Source organism: Sebastes fasciatus, chromosome 10 (genome assembly GCF_043250625.1).
Source record: "Sebastes fasciatus isolate fSebFas1 chromosome 10, fSebFas1.pri, whole genome shotgun sequence".
Classification (NCBI taxonomy): Eukaryota; Metazoa; Chordata; class Actinopteri; order Perciformes; family Sebastidae; genus Sebastes; species Sebastes fasciatus.
In genome coordinates this window covers 8,800,290-8,824,915 of record NC_133804.1, presented here as the reverse complement: position 1 = coordinate 8,824,915, position 24,626 = coordinate 8,800,290, and the positions used below count along the sequence as shown (strand labels likewise).

General features: G+C 40.8%; 1 protein-coding gene across 3 annotated transcripts in view; it reads left to right on the top strand.

Annotated features, from left to right (window-relative positions):
- Window positions 1-24,626, top strand: part of nrg2b (neuregulin 2b) — a 73,965-nt gene that overhangs the window by 15,353 nt on the left and 33,986 nt on the right. For all 3 annotated transcript variants that reach the window (XM_074647930.1, XM_074647929.1, XM_074647931.1), the window contains exons 2-4: window positions 20,422-20,584; window positions 23,226-23,344; window positions 24,280-24,403. In XM_074647930.1, coding sequence (XP_074504031.1) covers window positions 20,422-20,584; window positions 23,226-23,344; window positions 24,280-24,403 — 406 coding nt within the window. The remainder of the gene's footprint in view (window positions 1-20,421; window positions 20,585-23,225; window positions 23,345-24,279; window positions 24,404-24,626) is intronic.

Here is a 24,626-nt window from a genome sequence, read left to right as displayed (position 1 = left end):
AGCGTTATCAGTTGTAGCCGCCGTATGAGAGCAATGCAAAGCGGCGGCTGTTATGGGTCAGAAGGGCCTACTGTGCCTACTACGTTGTAAAAGTGAAAGCGAAACTTAAAACCAACACATTCTAACACATAAAACTGAATGAAAAGTTACGTTTTGAACACAAACAAAAAAGCTTCTTTAGGTTTAGGCAACAAAACCCCTTCACAAAGCATTGTGTTTGGCTTAAAATAACTACTTTCAAAAGTGAAAGTGAACGCTTGTAAACACAAAGACTACTACACATTGTTGGTTTCACACAGGATGCGAAATGCCGGTCTTCTGGGTGAAAGCCCTGTGTTTTGTGTCCCCAACCTCCACCCCATATGGAGCTTCACACTGTCTATACTGTTCTTTTATACCTTCTTTCAGTGGTCTACCATGTGAATAGATGATAAAACCTAATATTGGGTGTAGCAGGGCCCTACTGACCCACATCTGTGAGGCTTATAACCACTGATAACGCCTATTTAATAGCCTGACAACAGTCTAATCAGGTGACAGATAACATGCAGAGTCACTCTCACTGGATGCTGTGTACCTGTTTTTCCATATAGCCTATTTTTAAATTAGTTTTGGAATATTAAATACAAAATAATATTCTATTTTATGTTATTTTTTCTGGGCCATTCATTTGCTACAGCCAGTTAAGTTCCTTTACCTAAGGTCTGTGGCTCTCTGTCCAGAGCCCACTCATTCCTACTGAAGCTGTAAATCTTTAAAAACTTGTTACGAATATTTAGTTTCATTTTCAAAATGTTACAGAATTTCCAGCTGGCCCTCGTAGTTTTCAGCAAACATCACTTATTGGGAACTGTTTTCAGACACAAATTAATATGCGTTTGGTGCACTAATGGGTGTGGGATTGACTCAACAAAAAACACTTGTTAGCAGCATCAATTAATTGTTGGATTTTGTCTTTTTTTAAGGATTTTTGGGCATTAGGTTTAGTCTTTTTATGGGATTTGTTGACAATCTTTAATCCAAATCTTTTTTGGCTACAACTGTTTGAATATATAATTTTAGATAATTCATCACAGAAGATGACAGCAGAAAGAAATAATCACAAGGTGCATGTGATCATTATTCTGCTGTTTTCAGGGTTGGGGTCCTTCCTCTCGGTGGTCCTGGATGTCTTATTATCCTCATTCACTATGGTGGTCTACCGTCTGTCTTCATATATGTCATACATTTACTTACCATGTGTCACCTGGGTACCAGTATGAATTTCAGCTTTAAATTTAGGCATGTGTTGATTCAGTTTCACTTCATGGATCATCAGTATTTATATCATGTTGTAAAATAAGCCAGAGGTCTCTAAGATAGGCGGAAATAAAATATCTCTATTTCTTTCATAAAATATTACTAAAAAAATCTCCATTTTAATTAATTTTACAGAAGCTAACAGTTGAAACACCCCCACTTTCTTCTGACCAGTCAAATAACAAATTTTTCTGCGATTAAGCACATTTTAAACCAAAACCGTGGCAAGATTTGTAAATGATGTTGCAAATTTTATTCCCCCTGTCTTATATTTCATAGATTTATTATACTGTATTTGCTAAAAAAAACAAAAGTGTAAAGTATGGTCTCTTATTATGTAACCAACTGGAAATGACAAAACACAACTTAAAAGTGAGATAGTGTCTCTCCAGTAGCAGTAAATGAGCACCCCGTCCAGTGAAAGTTGGACTCACTCGTAGTAAATCTTTTGTTGCTGTGGCCTCTTTGGTATGAAGCATCACAGGTCGATCATTTTACTGAGGTTAAATTACAGGGTTTCTGGGAAATCAACTTCAGTTATAAAAAAGTGATTCCTCTCACTGCTATTTGGTGCTGCCAACATGCTAAGTTGCCAAGTGCAGATTTAATCCTCAATAAACCTTTTTCAGTGCAGCACTTTCATTTTAGTGGATATGGAAACACAGTGCCAGTCAAACAAAAGGCCAAGAGGCTAGTGAGTCTTATTAAGTCTGACTAGCCTCGTAGTTTAGTGTCATGCATACATATCAGAGACATTTCTGCCTCAGCAAAATATAAAGAAAAATATAAGTCAAACTTAAATACGCCTATAGTACTTAAAGAATTTATTTACCTCCAGGTGAGACTCTTAAACAACAGTTTGCTCTCCACTATTTTGTATGTCAATGCAGTTAACAGTCTGCAAAACAACCCACACATTCGAAGAACACAGTCAAAGAAGGTTCAAATGTCTCTTGGCGTAACTCTTAATAGATGAGCGGAGCTGGCACACATGTACTTAACATACTGTAAGTCTGCATACTTCCTGCCAGAGCTTCTTCTCCAGCAATTCACGGATGTTCTTCGTGCTTTTATGCTTTTTTCTGTTCTGTTCTTCTTTTTTAATGTAAAATGTACACATCAACTTCAACCCATCAGTTTTTACAATTAGTTCCATATGAATAAACTTAAATATTAGAGAACATCTCACATGTGTACGCACCTACACATGAGCACCTACACATTATTGCTAGTCAAGAACCAATAAGTTGATTCACATCTGACTTTCTGGACTTTGTGTCCATTTTGGCAAACATGACTGAAATTATTTAGTAGGCTGTCACTTAGGCTGTCACTCGGGTTATAATTCCAGGGGCTGTAGCTACTGCCTCCAATCAAAGTTGTAAGGAAAGTGCACACCCTCATTTCTACACGGAGGTTGTTCCAGGTTCAGGGGGTGTATGAACTAAACTTTAGTCCTGAGCTGTGAAGCCTAACAGCATATGTCCTGGGACAGAAAAACTATGGTTTATTACAAAGTAATGCTGAGATCTCAGAAGGCATACAGAGTACATCTCTAACTAGAAAAGCACATACAGTAGAGTGCAGATCTCCGCCGGGTTTCTGCAACGACCACTTCTGTAATGTTTGATTGAATAAATACAAACGACAATTGTCTACCCCCTGTCTAGACTTTCACGTCTCATGTCCCCAATACTCTCTCATTTTAATCTATGCAACTGTCTGCACCACTTCCGGGCAACTAAACGGCAGTTCATTGTGTAACGCTTCATGTTGACCATTAAACGCTTCCTCTGAAGCGAAACTTTCAGTCCTGCTTTGTGTTTAGCCCCGTTAGCTGTTAGCTCTGTTAGCTAAACACACCATAGGACTCCCACCGACTGCTAACAGCTAGCTAGCTCTCCTCCTACCGACATAAGAAGACGCGCTCCGGTGTAGTCAGCGCTCGCTTCAGTTTGTCATTTGCTAAGCGATAGTTATAAATACATACATACATACATGTCTCACCTAGGTGTGGAAATCAAGAAAGGAACAATTCGGAATCCATATCAGAAACATGAGTCCAAACTGAAGAAGTCGTTAATCACTTGCGGCCGCTACCTTCCGGTTAAGAGTAGTGAGGAATCAGCGGTCAATGACGATATAAAACAGTCAGTTAAATATGTTTTTCAAAAAGTGTTAATCACTGCAACCACAAGAGGTCCTTCAGCATACAGTCAAAAATGAGCACAGAAAATATTAGGCTGATGGGTCCAGCAGTACGTGAGATTAACCATGGACAGACACACAGAGATGCACACGACTGAATTCATGATCTCCTGGCGGAGATAAAATTATGTCCAAGGAGATAAGAAACATGAGTGGTCAGACAAGCACACAGGTTGCAAACAAGCTGGTGGTTGAGCCACATTTGCTACAATTTCATTTGGAAGTAAAACTGAAAGTGAGTGCACCTGTAAAGTTGCTAATAATCCAATGAACACATTGGGTTTCAGTTTTACTTTTTTTCTCTTTCAAATAAATTGGACTAACCTGGGGGTTTGTTTTCAACCTGTATGATTGACTGACTGCTTCTTACTAGGTTTGACTTATTTTTAGTGATGTTGCTGCTTTCTGAGATCTCAGCACCTTAAATAAATTGTTAAGCTCACAGCCAATGGGTGTTTAGTGGAGGTCTCCTATGTAGACTCACTTTGGTTTTGGTAAGGATCCTGGCTGCAGTGTTTTAACCAATTGATGTTTGATCGACCCTGGTGTTGGTCTTAGTGATGGTCTTGTTATTTTTTTTGCCTTTTATCCCACAAGTAATAATCTCTATTTTGTCCTTCTTTAACTGTTAAACATTTTTCGTGATCCATTCACTGATATCAGAAATGCAAAAGTTGTCAACAGTTGTCTGATATTCAGGTATAGTAGAAATGTAGAGCAGCATGTCATCTTCGTAACAGCAGAAATCAATACTGTATTTACTAGGGATGCACCGGTTGGAAAATTCTGGACCGATAATGATACCAATACCGATACTGATTTTTTTGTTTATTTTGGTTTTGCTATTATTTATTCCCCTTTTGTGCCAAAGACTCTTCATTATAAATTCAATCATACAGATTTGTGAAACAACCTTTATTATAACCTTCTTTCACATGAAAAATACTTTTTTTTTTTTTTTTTTAAATAACTGCTTCAAAAGCCTTTTTAGCTGCTATACAACTACCTACTCAATGTGACGAATGTTTCAGTACTTACACAGGCCTACAACATTATTAGTTTTGTGAAACATAAATTAAATATATGCGTAAAACATAAGCAGTGTTCTGGATCCCGTTATGGGGGATGGACTGCTGCACGGCACGGAGGATGTTCCCACTGTAACGTACTGACGCTGCGTAACTCCTCGTTGGACTGACAGTCTTCTAGTGTCTTCTATGCACACACAAGGTTCGTTCCCATCCAGAGGGCAGTGATTGTTTTTAATAAATCTTGTAAGCCGTTGTTTTACTGCTAAATATTTCGTTGAACATAACAACGTTCTTATCGCTGATGTTTCTCCGAGACAGTGCAATACTCCCACACGGCCGGCTTTTTCTTTCACTTTTATTTGTAAACAAACCACACGTGTGCACGCCACCTGCCATCATGTCGTAGTTGTGTTCAGCCATTGGCTTCTTCTCTGAATCAGCAGCTGGTTACTGTTGTCAGAGACCGACAGCAAATAACCAACACAACATTAAGCCGACGCAAAATTGACGCAGCACAACAGATAAACAAAGTCATCTTATTTGCCGATAGGCCGATGGCAGTCAAGAAGGCGAATATTGGCCGATACCGATGTTCAGCTGATAAATCGGTGCGTCACTAGTGTTTACAAATGATGTAAGATAGTGGCAGCAGATATGGACAGAAATAAATGAGACCAAGCACAGAACCCAGGGGTACACCACAAGAATGAAATCTCACCATCTTTGTTTTGCTGCAGTAGGGCATCTTCTTCTAACAGCGTCTTTGTTGGTCTCTCAACGGGGCAGCGGGACGTCTTTCTTCTGTAGACGCTTTAGCTCCTCATGGAGGACGGATGTGATCAATGCTTCAATCCTCTTATCAGGAGAATTGTGTCTGTTAGTCTGCTTTACAAGCCTGCAGTCAATGGCGTGTCTGCGTGTTGAAGGGGGCGAGGGGGGGTTGGGGGAGGCTGATGGGAGAGATGAGAGGTGAGAAATGGCGGGGTGAGGGGTGGAGGATAAGAGATGGAGGAGGGAGAGGCGAGAGAGCAGAATGGATGAAAACAGGAAAGGAGGCAGAGGTGAGGGAGAGGAGGGAAGATGGATGGATGAGAGGATGAGAGAAAGAATAGAAAGTGTTGAGGGGGGGAGAACAGGAAGAGAGAGGGAAAGAAAAAAAGATAAATGGAGGACAGGTGGGGCGCAGAATGACTTGCACACAACTCTCAGCCCTGAGAAAGAAAAAGAGGAGAAAGGAGAGACAGAGAGAATAGCTTTTCCCCACCGTTCTGCCCGCAAGCCCTTCATTAACTATTCATTACCAACTCTGCACATCCTCCCCATCTATCTATCTATCTATCTATCTATCTATCTATCTATCTATCAATCTATCAATCTATCTATCTATCTACAACATCCTGCTTCTCCCTCTTTCTCCATCTCACCCTCTTTTCCAGACATACAACTATCACACACATATTTCTCTCTATGTGTGTGTCTTTGAAAAGAACCTGATTTCTGTTGAATCTGAGGGGTGTATTTATACTTAAATAGATCTCCCTGCAGCCAATAGAACAATGCACAACACCAGCGATGAGAGACAAGGTCAAGTCAGTGTGTGTTTGTGTGTGTTTGTGTGACTACAAAAAAACAGAAAGGGGAGGAAGGGGATGATTTATTGACAATCACTCTCGCAAACCACACACACACGTCCACACAGAATGATTTTCTTTTATCAAATGTGGATGTGACAGGCACATACAAACACACGCACAAGTATTTTGCAACACACACTTACATACATAGGAGGGGAGGGTTGCCCAGGGCTTGGTGTTGCTGCTGTGCAGAGGTTAGCTGGGCGATACTGCATGAGGGCCTGTTGTGACTGCTATCATTCAACAACCAACGCTCATCTTTCACCCTTTCACCCTTTCTCTCACACACTCTCTCGCTCTCTCCTACTCTTTCTCAATCTTTTTTTCCCTTTTCTTTCTGCCTTACATCCTTTCTCTCTCTCTCTCTCTCTCTCTCTCTCTCTCTCTCTCTCTCTCTCTCTTTCTCTCTCTATCTCCTGCTCCCTCCCTGGTTTCCATGGTGACAGCTGTGCGCTGCAGAAATCACACTGATCGGAGAATGAGATAGAAGGAGCTTCTCTCTTTTATACATGAACACACACGCGGGCACGCTCTCACGCACATACACACACTCTGCACACACAGAGAACAAACGTAATACATGCAGTGTGTGTGTGTGTGTGTGTGTGTGCAGATTCCTCCATTAGGACACACACCGGTTTCCTCTCCACATGTCTTTGTACATTTTATGAATGTACTATGCTTCTTCGCTCACTAGTCGGCTGACACACACACACACAAACACGTTCAGCCCATGCGTGCAGGCGTGTTGCTGACCATGCCTTCTCGGGTTGCCGTACCTGTCTGTGAACACGCCTAATTGGTTTGGCTTCCATATCGCTCTGTGTTATTGGATCATGCTTAGCGAGAAATCAGATCAATTTTTTGTTGATGCCCGCTTTGCTGGACGAAGAGCGAGAGAGGGAGGAGAGGAGGGAGGGAGCATCAGCTGACCTTGAAAGAAGGACCTCTTGATGGACGGCTGATGGGAGCGCTGGTCAGTTGCGATTGGCTAGGGGAGCAGGCTGGACACAGGCTATTGGCCAGACAATGCTGTCCATTTGTGGCTCCCCTACTGCCCCCCCCCCACCCACCCCCCTCTGTGCTCTCACTGAGGAATTCTCTCATCACTCAGTGATACAGAAGGCTTGGATCAGCAACTTACACTGCACACACACACATTCAATACACATTTACACACACAGACAATCACACGTATCCATCAGTGCAGACAATAAAATGCTCACGTGCACATCTGTGCATCACACATGTTCTCATGAAGGCACCCTCTCTCTCACACACACATTCACAACGCTGTGGAAAATCTCTGTCTGTGTGTAAATTGCAGCTGCAGAATTAGACTTGTTATGGCTTGCTCGCTGCCTGTGGTGTGTGGGATGTGTGAATCTACTCTAATTGTGTTGGTGCACATGTATTTCACATTGTCTCTCTCTCGCTCTCTCTTTTTATGCATAACATAAATTGTTGTGCAGGCTTCGCTTTTTTTTTTTTTTTTAAAGTCTGCAGTAGTACGAATATTTCCTTATCAAACTGAACCTCAACCTCAAACACAACATTTCCAAATTAAGTCAATTAAATTTTCCGTTTCATCCACAATATTTTTTTATGTGCTTGTTAGCGAGCAGCGCTGCCAAAAATAGGCATTTTTTGCGAGGTTTTGACGGGGCTCACAGGATTTATAAGCAGACTTGGATGTTCTCCAGACTATTTACTAATAATTTTACAGGTAAGAAATAAAGAGGATGGATTTTTACAACCACTCAAAGGTCGAAATCAGATAGTAACATAAAGTGCCATTATTGTAGCAATATGGTGCAATATGGAGTCTATTAAAGGCTTGAGCTGATTTTAGTATATTTGTGATGAAGTTGCTGGCTGCTGATGTCTATATTTCCATTTCACAAATGATAAGTAATTAATGTTCTACCCTATAAATTCCTAAAAAAATCTTGCTTTTGGTCAAACTGATAAATCGATAACGTCACATTAGTCAATCCCCATCCCCAATTTGATCTGTCAGCAGTTTGCTTTTGCATTTTTAATAAGAGACTTTTCTATGTATTTCTTAAAGTACGAAGACTCAGATGTTTCTAAGATGTTTTAGCACCAGATTTGACTGTTATCAGGCCATTAAGTAGGCGTTATCAGTCGCTATAAGCACCATAGATGTGTGTTACTAGGGGCCTACTACGCCTACTGCATTGTAAAAGTGAAGGTGAAACTTAAAAGTAACACGTTCTAACATGAAAAACTAAATGAAACGTTACATTTTGAACACAAACAAAAATGCTTATTTAGGTTTAGGCAAAAAAAAACAGTTAGGTTTAGGCAACAAAATTACAACTTCTTTAGGTTTAGGCAAAAAAACAGTTAGGTTTAGGCAATAAAATTTAGACTTCTTTAGGTTAAGGCAACAAAACCACTCAGTTAAGTTCAGGGAAAAACATTGTGTGTTGGGTGAAAATAACTACGAACACAAAGACAACATTGTTTGTTTGCGAACTCCGGTCACACTGTCTATACTACAGCCCCTGACTTCCGCTTCTGCTCCTGTCATAATTACTACGGTCGCTAGAGGAAGCTGTCGTCTTCTTTTATACCTTCTTTCGGTGATCCATCATGTGAATTGTTGATAAAAGCTACTGGTGGGTATGATAGGCCCCTATTGACCCACATCTATGGGACTTATAGTTACTGATACCGCCTTTTTAATAGCCTGACAACAGTCTAATCGGCTGGTATTATGCACATTAAAGTTGCTTTCACACTACGAGTGACACAGCAACAGGCTACAAGTAATTTTCAATGGAAGCCGCTGACATGGAGCTACAAACTGACGCGCTACAAATCAAAGTTGAGCGGATCTTAACTTTTTTCAGCACTCCAATGACGTGGTGAAGCATCAACCAATCACGTTGTTGTTTCACCCTGTTCTGTTCCTTCTAAAAAAATGCTGTTAGTGAGTTCCCAGTGCTATTTACTGACATACCTGCGTCACCGAGCACTTGAGCAACACTTCAGCGGTGACATTGCGACAATGTAGCTGGTCACGCTTGGCTGTTTTGCTGCTTTTGTCGCTCGTAGTGTAAACATAGCATCAGAGTCACCTTCTTTGACCTGTAGCGGGATCCTTGTACTGTCTTCCGTGTGTTACTGGTAATTAATGCAGAGAAAATTAAGGTCTAGGCAATAAGGCAAGATGGAAATATCAATTGAATTACTTATTTAAAACATCATCTGTCCAACATCCTAATGTACCATATAGGTGCTAATGTGTTTCTGGCATAGAGAGAGTGGTTTTTAAGACTTAATGGAGAACACTTCACAGTAAATTCCTCCTCCTCAGCATTTGTGATTTGGAACATCAAGCAGCGACAGCAGAGCGTGCAGCGAGGTTGTTTATATGTTTTACAGCTAACTGTAAGATCCAACCATTAAGAATAAAGCCATATAATTCATTTATGAATTAATCATCACATCTAAAATATGATCAGTGAAGGTTTGTATCGATCAATCATCTTTGAATTCAGTTTGAAATGAATGCACTTGGGCATTAGAGTAGAAGGCATAGAAATAGAATGGACATTGAACTGTTTGCCGTGGTCTAGTTCAAAAGAAAATGGCGATTGTTGTTTGTGACAACACACATCAGTGGGGCCGTAAAGTTGTCACACTCACTAGTCTGAGAACTCTGTTTTTCAATTAAAGACAGTCCGAGGAGATGATAAGAATTAGCTAGTTTGTAATTATTACATTACATTATAATTTAATTAATAGAATTTGATGACTTACCAATAGAAATATGAAGCAATTAAATCCAGCAATCCTCAATTCCTCTCTAGCAGCAAGTCAACAGTGAACAAAAGACGCCTCTCCATGTTTCGTACTACTCCACTGCTCGTTTGGTCATTACTGCAAAACCTCACCCCAGTGAGTCTGCGAATTTCCACAAGTTGGTTTGTACTAGGGCTGTCAAACTTAACATGATAATAATGTGTTAACGCAAATTTGTTTTAACACCACTAACTTCTTTAACGCATTAATGCAACTTTCGACTTTTAAGTTGACACAGGCTTTTAAAGTCAGAGTGTAGTTAGCGAATAATGATGATAATGAGTGAATAGTGATAGTGAAGAAAGTAGAAAACCTAAGGATCCCGCCAAGTGCGGGTAAATTGTTGGCAGTGGCGGGTGAAATCATCAGGACACCTGCCATTTTGGCAGGCAGGGAAAACGCTAGTGATGGGACTAGTTGTCTGAGTTCTTGGCATCTCATGCCTCCGTGTCTATCGATTCCTCTGTATTGGTGCTTTCTGACAGTTACTCATGCACAATGACGCATACGGACGCCGTATCATGTTTCAGTTTGTTTGGGACCGGAGCCACGGTGGAGAGAAAAGAAAGCGCTCAACAGCATGGCGCTACTACTACTAAACCTGAGGGACACACCTTATTTTTTCCCTGATAAAACCCGTGTTGAAATCAACAGCAGGAGAGTTAGTAACGTTACCTGTTAGCAGCCGGTGGGCAGCACGGTCCCGCTTGGTTAAATAACTAAGCTACTAACATTAAAGGAGGTGCCATTAAGTTATTATTATGAGGCGTTCAAAGTCTGCTCAGGAAAAATTACTATTGGGTGAAAGTAAATGACAACGTTATCATGATGTGTTCAAATGTAATCTTGTAAAATTAAGTTTTTTGTGAGAAACTTGTAGGAGATGTTTAATATAGAATAGATAATAGAGAGAAAACTATGACCTGTTTAACTTCTTAACACTAGCTTTAAGCAGCTTGCCAAGATTTTTTTCATCGAAGCAAATATTTAAATAATCATAATCATTTTAATTGTGTGTTTCTATGCAAATAACCACTATAGATGACAATAACATAATACAGTACTGTATACAGTGCCCTCCCTGACCCAAAAAATAGGGCACCCCCGGAAGTCACGGTGTAATTCGAACATTGTAATTTACCATGCATATAATGTTTTTTTGTGTAAAATATATTGAACATTGAATGATCTAAAATGTTATTCCTTCATTTAGACATTGGTACCAAACATGTCATAACTTGTCGCGAAGGTGGCTAAATAGCGCTCCAAACTTATGCTAAATTTTGACGAGGAAAAACTGGCATGGCCATTTTCAAAGGGGTCCCCTGACCTCTGACCTCAAGATATTTGAATGAAAATGGGTTCTATGGGTACCCACAAGTCTCCCCTTTACAGACATGCCCGATTCATGATAATCACAAGCAGTGTGGGGCAAGTCATAGTCAAGTCAGCACATTGACACACTGAATTGATAATTGATCTCTAATAATATATATACATACATTTGCATAAAACAAGCATATTTGCCCTCTCCCATGTTGATAAGAGAGATAATAGAGTATTAAATACTTGACAAATCTCCCTTTAATGGCTACGGTTCACATAAAAATAGCCGCAGTTCTGACCATCCTGCTATGTTGATTTGAATAGGAAAATCATTTTGATGTCTGATAAAAATAGCTATACATTAAACACACATGCAGGAACATGCATTATTGCTCATTTTTTATTGGGATCAACTTCAATTGATCACTTTCTTTGAAAGGACAAACTCATAAGGATGTTCAAATACCTAAAGTGACTTTCAGTTTTATGTCAAATGTTAAAAAAGGGTTCAAATTGGAGTGGGAATTTGTAGCAATTCAATCAATCCGACAACGTCACACCCACGAAATGCGGACGTCACATCCATGAAGGGTAATTTCCTTCTGGTTTTCAGCTAGCATTCCCAGGCCGACAAAACTTCCATGCAGCCTGAGGAGAGCGTCCCAGAGAGGGATGCGCTCGTTGGTAGCCAGGCTCACCACTCACAGCTGCTTCAGGCTGACTCTCACCACTCATTTCCACACTTACCCGCATAAAAGCCTGACAGTCTCACCTCGGACTGACTCACCAGGTGATGAGTCTCATCTGGATGGTTGTTAAGTAGAGCTGCTGCGGTAGTCTCTATCATGCAAATATAGTCTAGCAGTGTTATTTTACTTAAGACAAGTAAAAAGAAAAATGCGCCAGTGGGGTAAAATAATTCCTCTTATTCCAATGCTAATCATCTTGTTTCAAGGATTTCTTTGAATACTAGTAGAATTATTTGCCTTATTCTGCAAGTTTGTTTCTAGAAAGTCATTTTGCATCTGAAACAAATGGGATTATCACATCCAACTGGCAAAGTGTTTTTTATTATTAAGAAAACATGTATTTCAAGTCTTATGTCAAGACCTAATTAGTTATTAAAGGACAAATCCCCACGAAAACCCATTTTGGTTGATCTAATAAGCTTCATGGTTAAATATAAGACACATGTAACATGTCAGGGTATTTACGGCAGGTAAACAGGGTTTAATTTGATTAGATGACTGTGATGTCAGTGGTCATTTTGCTATATCTCTCATTTCCTTCCTGTTGGTATTTGCCCGAGGAAGACCTGTTGGTCATAATGTCACTAATAGAATTAAAGGGAGCTGTGATGCCTGTGTGCAGGTTCTCCTGGTAGTACAATAGAGTTTAATAGCAGGAAATACATGTGCTACCTAAAAACATATTAAACCCAATTTATTGTACAAGTATTAAATATTTCTTCTTACCTATCTTTTACCTCCACCTCAATATAATGTAATATTTTTTAACATATGTGATGGATTTTCTGATATGAGATGATGAATATGGAATAAAATAGCATATGTTTGATATTTAGAAGTATGATATTTAGAAGTATGATATTTAGAAGTATGGCTTTTTGTATTACTGTTTTTATGTGCTTTATCAAATTGTGAATTATTTGTGGATGTTTTCATCACACTGGTGTTTTGGATGAACCACACCTGCCATCATAGAGTGTGTTTGCCTATTGGTGTACTGTATGTACAAATATGGGTGTGGTTTCCACCTTTTCAAACACTTTGACCTGACGAAGATCCAAGCAAGATCGAAACGTAGTCAATAAAAATACTGTGGCATGGAGTAGTGAGCAGCCGTTACCTTTTTCTTTACTACCTAAAAGCAAATATCAGTTTTTATCTCTACACTCACCATGTTGGACTTCCATTAAACAAGGATGAAATATATCATAAAGAAAGACAAACTTAATAGTTTTCTCTTGCTTTCTCTCAACTGTAAAATCTGTGGCTCTCCTGTTCTGACCCTTTCTCCTAGAAATAACATTCATACTCATTTACCTTGCCAGTTACCTTTCATTAGGAAACCTAATTGCTGTCTGGATTATGTTCACTGGCAACGTTTTTTCCAATCAAGGAAGTGTCGATGATCTTGTACCACACAGAGGTCATAAGGAGGTATTCGGGGTCATCCTGAGACTCGTGAAGTTATAGGTTTAGGCCTCTAAAAAAAGGTTGTTTAAGGTGAGAGAAAGATTGTGGTTTTGGTTAAATATAGAAAAAGTAAGCACGTCATGTCTTGTGCCTCATGTCATGTCGACACTGGACAATCATACAAGAAGAAGTATAATGCCCATTCGCACAGCAGTTCGTGAAATATTCACGAAATTTGATGTATTGATTTGTGTACATAGACACAAATTTCGAATTTGTTTCTCTGAAGGTCAGCACGCAATCAATACGTATGTAATCCACGTAATTGTGAACCAGAAAGTATGGAGAGCGGCGAATGCCGTTGTGAAAACAAAAGTCAAAGTTGCCGGATGTGTTGCTGGATGTGTTGCTAGACATTTGTAGGAAAAACTACGGAAAATAGGTTGTTGAAAGTCGTGCTGAGCGTCACGAAAAAAAGGGATATTTGTGTCCATGTACATGAATCAAATAGAATACAATTTTGTGACTATTTCACGAACTGCCGTGAGACTGTATTGAAATATATCATAAGGACACAACCTTAACCCATCTAACTATAAAGCTAGGAATCTCTGTCTGTCTGTCTTTCTGTATGTCCTTCGCATATCTCGAGAACCGCTCATCCGATAGACTTCACACTTGGCTGGTCTATTGCTCAGGACACGATGGAGTGCAGTTTTGAATGTGGTGCAATTTGGCCAGAGCAGTATGACAGTGAACTTTACATTTTGGCAACTTTTTAATCATAACCATAACCAATATTTTCCTGGTTTTTGTGTATCCAGACGAATCTATCCACGCCCGTTTGCGTCTAGATTGATTTTCCGACATGATTTGTGTCCCAATCAGATGTTTTGCTACTCCTCCTACACTTTTTGAGCAATCGTCACCAAATTTGGTACAGAACATTTGGACCAAGCGGGAAATAGTTACTTTTTTAGAATTTTTGATGTACCATACAGTTTTAGCTTAAAACGCTGTGGGCAGGGCTTATATCGCAAACAATGTCATATCTCCTGAATGCTTTGTGCTATTGTGACCACATTTGGTGGAGTGTGTAGGTATGATGTCTGAATGACCATGCCAATATTGGTGCCATTTTGCCAATAGGTGGCGCTGTAGCAGCATCATCTAACTATAAAGGAAGCAATCTCTGTCTGCGTATGTATATATAACTGCCCTTCGAATATCTTGAGGGCCATTCATCCTATCAACTTCACACTTGGCGGGTGCAAGCTGCACTTCTGGGGTCCAAGCAATAGGCCTTTTCCGCACGGGCACGCGGTTCGAACGGGCACTGCACTAGTTTCTCCTAAATGGATAATGTGTGAGTCTCCTGCTGTTATGTTATCACTATCACTCTCTTCACTTCCACGTAAAAATCAGCAGCATAGTCCAAAAAGTTTGGGGATTTGTTTGGGAATTGTCAAAAAAGGAACTGTAGAAATTCTGCCATAAGAGTGTTAAAATACATTTCAACACTTTATCGCAGACTGTGCTGATGAACACAGACTAATGTTATATATGTTTAAAGACAATCTGAGGATGTTATTCCTTTAAAGTGGTCATCCAGCAGAGCTCCGGCCACACACTGGGAAAGAGAAGCTGTGTGCGGCTCCTGCAAATGTGATTGAATTGACCACTTGAGGTAGTTTGGAGGGATTGATTAATAGATTGACAGAAGGATAGGCTGTTATTTAACGCTGAATGTATGGACAAACTGGCTGTCCTTCTCCTTCTCCTCCTGCAATGTGTCTTAACCTCCTACTCGTGTGTGTGTTTTGCCAAGCCTCAGAAAAAAATATTCCAATCTGTGGAGACCTAAATTTCATTTTAACACCTCATTCCTTTCTCCCACACATATTTTAAATGAACTCACTGGTTTTCGGAGAAGTCACAACTATCATTTCTGTCTGGTTTTTACTGTATCATCGGTTGTGCTTCGTGTTTCTGGTGCTGCCGTGCCACAGTGAAATGATACAAATATGTTAACTGTAGTTTGTGTAGAGTAACTTTGTAGTGCTACACCTGGACTTATTCATACTTAAAGAGGACCTGTTATGCTTATTTTCAGGTTCATACTTTTATTTGGAGTCTCTACTAGACCATTTTTACATGCTTTAATGTTAAAAAAAACGCTTTATTTTTCTCATACCAGCTGTTCTGCAGCACCTCTTTTCACCCTCTGTCTGAAACGCTCTGTTTGAGCTCCTGCCCCCCGAAAAGCCCAGTTTGCTCTGATTTGTCAGCTGGCCCACTCTGTTGTGATTGGTCAACCAAACCAAACTCTTTGTGCTCGGCACCAGCTCCGCTCTAACTAGCCATGTTTGAGGGCGTGCCAAATTAGCCGCTAGGCAGTTATTATGCAAATGTTACATGGTGACATCACCATGTCATGGAAAAAAAGGCGTTTCAGGCCTTTCAGGAGCAGTGTTTCTGTGGAGGAGAGTAACTCCCTTTGGCGTGGACTTTGGGCTTTGTAACTTTGCAGACCTTTTACATGCACAAAAAACTAGTAACACACTAAAGGAAAGGGGAAAAGCACAAAAGCATAATAGGTCCTATTTAAATGATAGTTGTTTTCTGAGAGGATAGCTAAGTCAGTATCATTACAGGATGCTTCTTGCATGTATTTGACTCTACTGTGTTATTTGTGTCCCCTTGCTAGTTTTTCTTTCTTTTGTTTTGCTGGCATTTCTAATTAATTTACTGTTGATTATTTCTAATGTATTTACTGACTGTGAAGCACTTTGTAACTTGCTTTTGAAAAGTGCAATACAAACAAAGATTATTACTCAGAGGTATTTTGTCATCGTGAGTCTAAATGTCAAATCTGTACTGCTGGAATTGGCCTAAAGTCGCCCCTCCCACAATGAAATCTCATCTCTTTTCCACATATGGTACATTGTTATTAGATTACGGTTCCCATGATTTCCTCATTGTCCCCTGTTAAAATATCCACAGCAAAATGCTGGATGAAAACAGCAAGGAGGCTGCTCATGTTCTTATGAAAAACTGTTTGTCATGACAAGAGTAAAGAGAGTTAACTGGCGAGTTCTGACATTATGCGTTTTTGCCAAAGTAATAAAGGTTCCTGGTAACTCATCCTTGTTTTAAATGTGTTACACACAGAGTGGTTCCTGTAATGATATCCAGCTAGCACTGTCCTCCTGAAGTATGGCCTAGAAAAGGCTCAGCCTGACCTATCATATTGATTTAAAGAAGCATAAAGTATGTGGATTCGTAAGTGTGTCTCCTCTAGCATTCACCTGGGGTGGCAGATAACAGGAGTATAAGGGTTGGGTTATACTCAAAAAGAAGTACTTCTTGTGACGTGATGACATTGTCATAGAGAGTGGGAGACATAATATTGTTTGAATACGCCTTAAAGCATCCCCTGCTTCATGGTCTGTTTGACTCCACATTGGATTATAATTTACTAAATGAACATTATGCTGTATTGAAGAAGACTTGAAACGATTGAGACCATAAACTCATGTTTATAATGTTTAATGAGGTAATTAGTAAGGGATAATGTACAGTGAGCCGGTCATTGTTGCGAAATAAACCCCGTCGCCCTGAAGGGGTTTATTTTACACCAATGACCCACTAGCTGTACATTATCCTGCTTATTACACAGCTACTGACTTAAGAAATCACTAATTTGACACCAAAACTGTCTGCCATCAGAACCCATAGCAACGGTCTGTTATACATAGCAACGGTCTGCTATAAAGAAATAACAGACCGTAGAACGCCGTGATTGACCAATCAGAATCGAGTATTCAACAAAGCCGTGTGATAAATCAAGTGAGTCCATCAACCCCTGAGAAAAATGCCTGGCTCTTTAGCTTAATGTTCTACTATGTTCACCAGCTAGTCGCTGACTTTATATCTGCTGTTTGGTGCTAGGCAGGTAGTTCAGAGGGTTTATCAGAGTTTTGTCACAGTAAACAGCAGCCTGCTGCAGCTCGGCTCTCACGATTTTCTTTGTTTGGTTTCATCAGTCAGCAGCACAAGCCAAGACCAAGTCTTGTTGAGTCGAGTCAAGATTCAACAGTGGATCTAGTCCTAAGAAAAGAAAGTAGCGGTATCTTGAAAATACCAAAAATAGCAGGCAAATTATTAAAAAAATCTATATATGATGACAGTGACACTCAGTGCTATTCTTCAGCATAACTCATTGCAAGCCAGGAGCCACGGAGACAGAGAGAGAGAGAGAGAGAGAGAGAGACAGAGACAGAGACAGAGAGAGAATCTGGTGATGTTGAGATGATTTACTTTGGTGTGACGTGGAATTATACATCAAGAGTGTGTGTCGAGGCTGTGACAAGACTAAATCTCACAAAATGTGAGAACTGGATTTAAAGATGTGCTGCTTGTTCTGTTGTGAGTCTAAAAATCCTACTTAAATCCTACTTACATAACTGCAAGCTATTTGGATGGTACTTCATAGAGGTTCTCTTTTTCACCTCCATTCTGAGTTTGTGTTTTTTTTTCCCCCATTGACTTCCACTTGTGTAATTTAAGGATAAGGCTGCTATTAATGTAATTTTTTCTTACTGTGTTCAAATCCCATGGAAAGAACAGAACCAGCAATGCGTCAGTCCGTCTCTCAATACCTTCTGACTGGAGTAAAAAGTTAATTTGTTGGGGACTATTTCTAGTGGCGGGTTAATATCGGACATATCAGACTTTGGGTACAACACTTGTTGGTCTTTCCATGGAATTTGTTGACAGTAAGAAAATTATAGAATGTCAGCAACCTTGCCTCTAACTGAAGCCGGGGCGTTGTGTAACCTGGTAAACGGACTGTATTGCTATTTAGTTTTCACTTCACTAGGGGGTAGGTTCCGGACTGGGAGAGTGCCAAAGTGGTGCTTTTCTCATAGGGCTAGGTTAATACAGTAATTAACTTACATGTGATACATTCCCACAAATACAGTTAATATAAGTGTTGAACAATAATGTGAGTGACACAAGGTCTTGCCACATCTTTGCAGTTCGAACTATCTAGTAGCAGGTAGGAGAGGCTAGTCAGTGACCGAGTTAGTAGAGATGGGGACTTGTGACTCCAGAGTCAGTAATAAGAGTCGTTCATTTCGAATGATTCACTCATGACTTGCACATCACCAGTCTAGACCAAGGTTAGTGACCCTGCGGACTAAGATGTGTCTGACATGTGTGTCCAGGAACCTTTGTATCAAGTCATCCCCATGTCTCTCAACTAAATGTTTCCTGTCACTCTCTCCGCTCTCTATGACTATCCAACAAAAGCAAAATGCCCAACATATCCTCACACAATGGTGAAAAGTTATTCCTCATTTTTGTGTGTTTTCCTACGAATGTCCACCAACACGTGTCAATTTCCGCTCGTTATATGCAAACAATCTTTTCAAAATAAACTTCCGTCTTCACAGGAAACAACTTGGTTAGGTTTAGGAAAAAAAGCATTACTTAAGTACGTAATTTACGTGACAAGTAAATCAACGTTGAATTATGGTTTCACACGGTTTAAACACCGGGCGAAAGCCTTTTTTGACCCACACATCCACCCCGACCTTCTTCCTATGTGGCATTTGTTGCTCTTTATACTTCCTGGTTCACGATTATGTGGATTACATACAAATTCATTTTGTGGGATATATGTGAATTGCAGTGCATTACTTTTTGTAGGTATAGATACAACGGGTGTATAAGAACAGGCTGAAATGCGATAATATAGCCACATATAGGAACTTTGCCAAAACCCAACAATCTGGGATGAATTTACCACCTCATCACAGACAATTCATCATAATCACTTCTTGCTCTGAAATCCTAAACTATGTCTTGTGTTCTGCATGAGAAGAAGACATGGAGCACCGTGAAGTCCTCCCACTAAAATTGGATATATGCGGCAGGCAATATTCTGTATGTAGTGTAAAATGTACAAGATATACGAGACATAGACGGACATGTAGACCTACAGTGTCTTGTTGAGGCTCAACATCCACATACAGTATCTACCGTACGTACATGAGGAGTAAATGGAAGGATGCAGCAGTGCTGTGAGGAGCTCTGAATCTATACAACAGTTGCCTCACAGTTGATCAAGCTTGTGTGTCTGTGTGTGTGCAGACCCACGGGTGTGTGTTAGGCCCACGTTTGTGCACACATGTGTGTAAAATACACTGGGTACTTCATTGGCTGTGTGCGTGTGTGTGTGCGTGTGAGAGAGTATAAATGGTACTAGATGGTGCTGAGTTGTCTCTTTGCTTTAGCTTCTGTGTGCTTGTGCTGCCTGCGCTGGTGTCAGTGATGCAGTCTGTTGTAGTTTTTAAGGAGAGAAGAGAGAGAGAGAGAAACTCTCCGGAGACTGATGAAGCACATGCACGCACACACACACACGTACGTAAACACACCCACATTGCTCAATAGTGAAAATCTACTGCAGAGAGTTTCTGAAGGACGATTTTGTTTCTCTATAAGCTTTCACTTTGTCTTTGCTTTTCAGAATTCAGACTGTACCCGAGTGCTTTTCCTGTGTCTGTGTGTGTGTGTGTGTGTGTGTGTGTCTGTGTGTGTGTGTGTGTGTGTGTTGTATCATTGATTTCCCTCCATTCTTTAGCCATCTCTCATGTGAACTCTAACCTGTCGCCTTAGGTTTCGACCCCGACATCTGAACCCTCACTAACAGATTTTCATCAGCCACACTCTAAGACACACACACAGAGTCACAGACACACACACATACACCCACACTCACACAATTAAACGGATAGATTAATTGAATGTCTGTAGTTAATTTCAATAATGCAAGCTTTGATTTTCTCTCTCCGCTCCCTTCCTCTCTCTCTGTCTGCCTCACTGTCTCTCTCTCTCTCTCTCCCTCTCTCTCTGTCTGTCCAGCCTCTGCTCCTAAGCTCCGGCTGATGCGAGGCCAGTCTCTGGTGGAAGGGGACAAGCTGTACTTGAAGTGCGAGGCATCGGGGAATCCCAGCCCTTCCTTCCGCTGGTACAAAGATGGACATGAGCTTCAGAAAGGCAGAGACCTCAAAATAAAGACCAACAAGTGAGTCTGTCAGATATTATTCACCCTCCACAGACAATATTCACACCAAGAAGTTTGGACATACCAAAAATCCAGACAGATGACTGCTTCCTCAAACACATGCTGTACATACTGGCATGCAGCTCTGCCATGGTGACCCTGGGCAACTTCACACTGCACCCAAACTGTGTCCAGAAAATTGGTTTTACTGACTTCCTTTTCTGTTTCATTTCATTCATCGACACAGAAACAGTAAAAGGGCACGGAAGTATAGGTTCTTATTTTTTCAAGGCCATGTTACTACAACACCACATGCCCATAATTACATTGAGAAAGTCATTGGTCGGTGTAATCATTCTTCTACTCCGCACTGGCTGTAAAGCGATACCTTCCTGGAACGGCCACACTGTAAGAGATGAGTGAAATCCACTAAGTGCTCGTTCTGTGTAGAAATGCATTGTGATGTTCGGCCAAAGCCAAGCCATGGCGGAGGGATACGTCCTGGTAGTCGCATGTAGGTTTGTTGCCGGGTCTAAACATTCATACAGAATGGGCAACAACGTCATGGCACATTGCATTCTGGGTGGTGGTCACCATGATGTGGGATCGCTCTTGTAGTCTCTAAAGTAGCTTCCAGTCCTAAAATACCATAATGCCTTGTGTTGCTCACTGCAGCTCAAGTCACCGTCTCATTCTCTACAGCTACACGTGACTGTAGCTTCAGGACGAAGATTTTGTTTCAGACTCTGTTTGACAAGTCTCGCATAGACACAGCGCTCTGTCACCACTAAGTAAAGGTCTGGCTCCACACATTATCATTTTGGTATGGGGGGAAAAACGCTCTGGCTTGTTTGTAATTCTTTAAGCCAATCACAATCGTCTTGGGTGGTGCTAAGCACAGGATGCAGTGGCAGTGCCCTTGCAAAATAGATAGCGGACATACAGTAGCAGAAGGGGAGGAGACTGCCGGCTGTAATAGGTGGCCAATGATTGGCACGCTTATACCCAAAGTCTGCATCTGGTGAGTCAAACTAGAGTTTGGCTAACTCAGTCTACTGAAGCCTTGTGTAGCTTTAGCTAATGCATTTTTGTACTGTGCATGGACTATCTATTCAGTCCGGAATGAGTTTTGAAGTTAGGCTTTGGATGACGTAATACAGTGTTTCCCACTGGAATTTTTTAGACTGTGGTGGGTGGACCTCGGACCCTCTGGGAGGGCATGCTCCTCCAGAAGAAAATTTTGAACATTTTAAAGTTAAATGCATCAATCTGGTGCACTTTGAGAACAAAATTAAGAGGCTAGATCTATGAAGAACTTTGTGCTCTAATAAGTTTAATCATGACGGTTGTATGGATATGAGGAGGACAGTCCGTCCCAGTTGACGGTTAGGGTTAGGGTTAGGGTTAGGGTTCCTCCCCGTAAGGAGAGAGTGTGCACTGTGTGCACTGTGTGCACTGTGTGCACTGTGCTTCCAGAGCTCCACAGCCCTGGGAAGCAGCGTGGTCCTGATGAGGGGTGCTTTGAAACTCACGGTCGGATCCGTGAGCCATTTTCACCCTTTCCAAGCCAACCTAGAGTGGGTCGCGGCACACCAGACGATGCGCCCTGCAGGCCAGCCCACCAGTTGAAAAGATCGGTGTTAGTTGATTATGATTAGATAAAGATCCATGTTAGACGCCATATAGACTTTGTCGCCAACGTTCTCTGACCGTAGACATTACCACTTTATTACCTACACCCAAAAATGGGGCGACAAAAAGTCTCATTGTGCCCCCTATTCCTGCTCCTATGATTTTATCCCCCATTTGTTACATTGTCTTGAGAAAGGGATTGCCAGTATGGAGAGGAGGAATGAGTACAGTGGCCCACAACTATAATAATACTAATACATACAGTATAAGTTGGAGTAAGATAGACTTGGAAAAATCCAAACTTATCCTTTTATGTGCACAGTGATATGTTGATGACTTTGACACTGTTCAGATCAACACATCTTCCAAAGCACTATTATCAGGCAGTGTCCTGCTTTTGTTGCTTTGGTTACGTCACACAGACACACATTACTCACCTGGTATGATTACAGATCACTCTTTCACCTGCTTCAATCAGTCATTTGATCCACTGAAATGCTCATCTAATGAGATATATTCCTCTGTGTTACTTTAGAGAATGCAGTCAAACACTTGTTCACTGTTGTATAGCAATATTAAGTTTGTGTTTCACTTTATGCTCTGATTGAATGTCTTGAATGTTTAAACTGATATTTGAGTTATCACCTGCTTTAAAGAATCTGTCCTGTGGTTTGTGTTTTCAGTTCAGACATTAAGGGAGTACAGAGCCATTTCTTGTAATCACTTCCTGTAGTCCTGTAAAGATTAGGTGAAACCTGTTTCCAGTTTGTCCATTTGCTTTGCTGGCCAATCACTATGAACATTTGTATTTAACGATCAGTGGTTTATTGCATGTCTGGACTGGAAACTAGAATTTAATTCCTCATTCACTCAAAGATGAGTCTGCTGCTTTTTTGATACAACAGTAACTAACACTGTCTTTTTAACTCTGTCTGCTCTGTATCACTCTGTCTCTCTCTCTCTCTCTGTCTCTCTCCCTCTCTCTCTCTTTCCCTCCTCTATCTCTGCCCCTCGTTCCTCTTCACTGAAGAAAAAACTCAAAGGTGCAGATCAGTCGTGTCCGTGTGGAAGACTCCGGCAACTACACCTGTGTGGCTGAGAACTCACTAGGACAAGAAAACATCACGAGTATAATCAGCGTGCAAATCTGTGAGCAATATCTATCTATCTATCTATCTATCTATCTATCTATCTATCTATCTATCTATCTATCTATCTATCTATCTATCTCTAAATTTCCTTCTTTGTTCTTCAAGCCTCCTTTCCTAAAAAATTTTTTTCATAGAGAGTTTCTTTTATCTCTTTCTGAAAACCTAAAACGTGATAATGGGGTTTTCTGTATTTTTCCTGAGATCAGTGTGTGTCCACTGTCGTACTGGCTAGTAAACTTTGATCACCCTGTGTTTTTACAAAACATACGGGAGCAAATATTCTGTTAGCATTTAGCAACGTCACCTTTCCACAGTGATTTTCTTAAGAATAAAAGATTTAGAATAAAATCTATTTAATATCAAAGATGCAGGAATCTGATCATGTAATCACAAACTTAATTCGTTAACTGAAACTGTGTTGTGTTCTGTGGCCTGTGCCATCATATAGCATCTGTCTAGACTAGTCAGTGTAGTCTCGGTATATCATTATTATCCAGCTCTTGTATCGGATTATTTTATAGGCTGTGGAAATAGTGAGAGCCAAACAGTTACAAAACAAAAATGAGGGAAAACAGAATAATGGATTATATTACTCGTAAATATACCCGAACATTTACAAGTTTCAAGTTCGAAAGGAAAGGTTGGGGGATCGGGGAGCAGTTGTATCTGACTGAACCTGGCTCTTTCTACTCACAAAACCAGCATCTGTGAGCTGTAGAGCTGCAGCAAGCACAGCAAAGTGACTGATGCCTGCCCAAAAAGTAGATAGATTTGTCACACTAAGCTCTTTGAAACTCACTAAAGAGGTCTGAAAGGTATGTGGCACAGTGTGGTAGGATATTTAGTACTGTGGCTGCCATACAATTTGAACACCTTGTGATTTTTAACAAAGAGGTGACGGCATTTTGCATCTGTTCCCTGTCTGACTGTTAGTGACCACCACCACCCCGTCTCCAGGTGTGAGTCATGTGAGGCGCTGCAACGACTCGGAGAAGGCCTACTGCGTCAACGGAGGAGACTGTTACTTCATACATGGTATTAACCAGCTGTCCTGCAAGTAAGTCGGTGTCTCAGTCGGCCCCCGTCCCCTCAGTCATCACTGTGTAGTCGCTCCCCTGTCTCTCCTCCCTCCCTCTCTCTCTCTGTCTCTGTCTCTCTGGTGTCAGATACTGTGTCGCCGGTCACTACCTTGTCTTCTGTTCCCTGGTCGTACCCTCCTCCCCACATACATGCACCTGCAGCCCACCTAGCCACGCACTATGCACTGTGTCTAAGGCTTG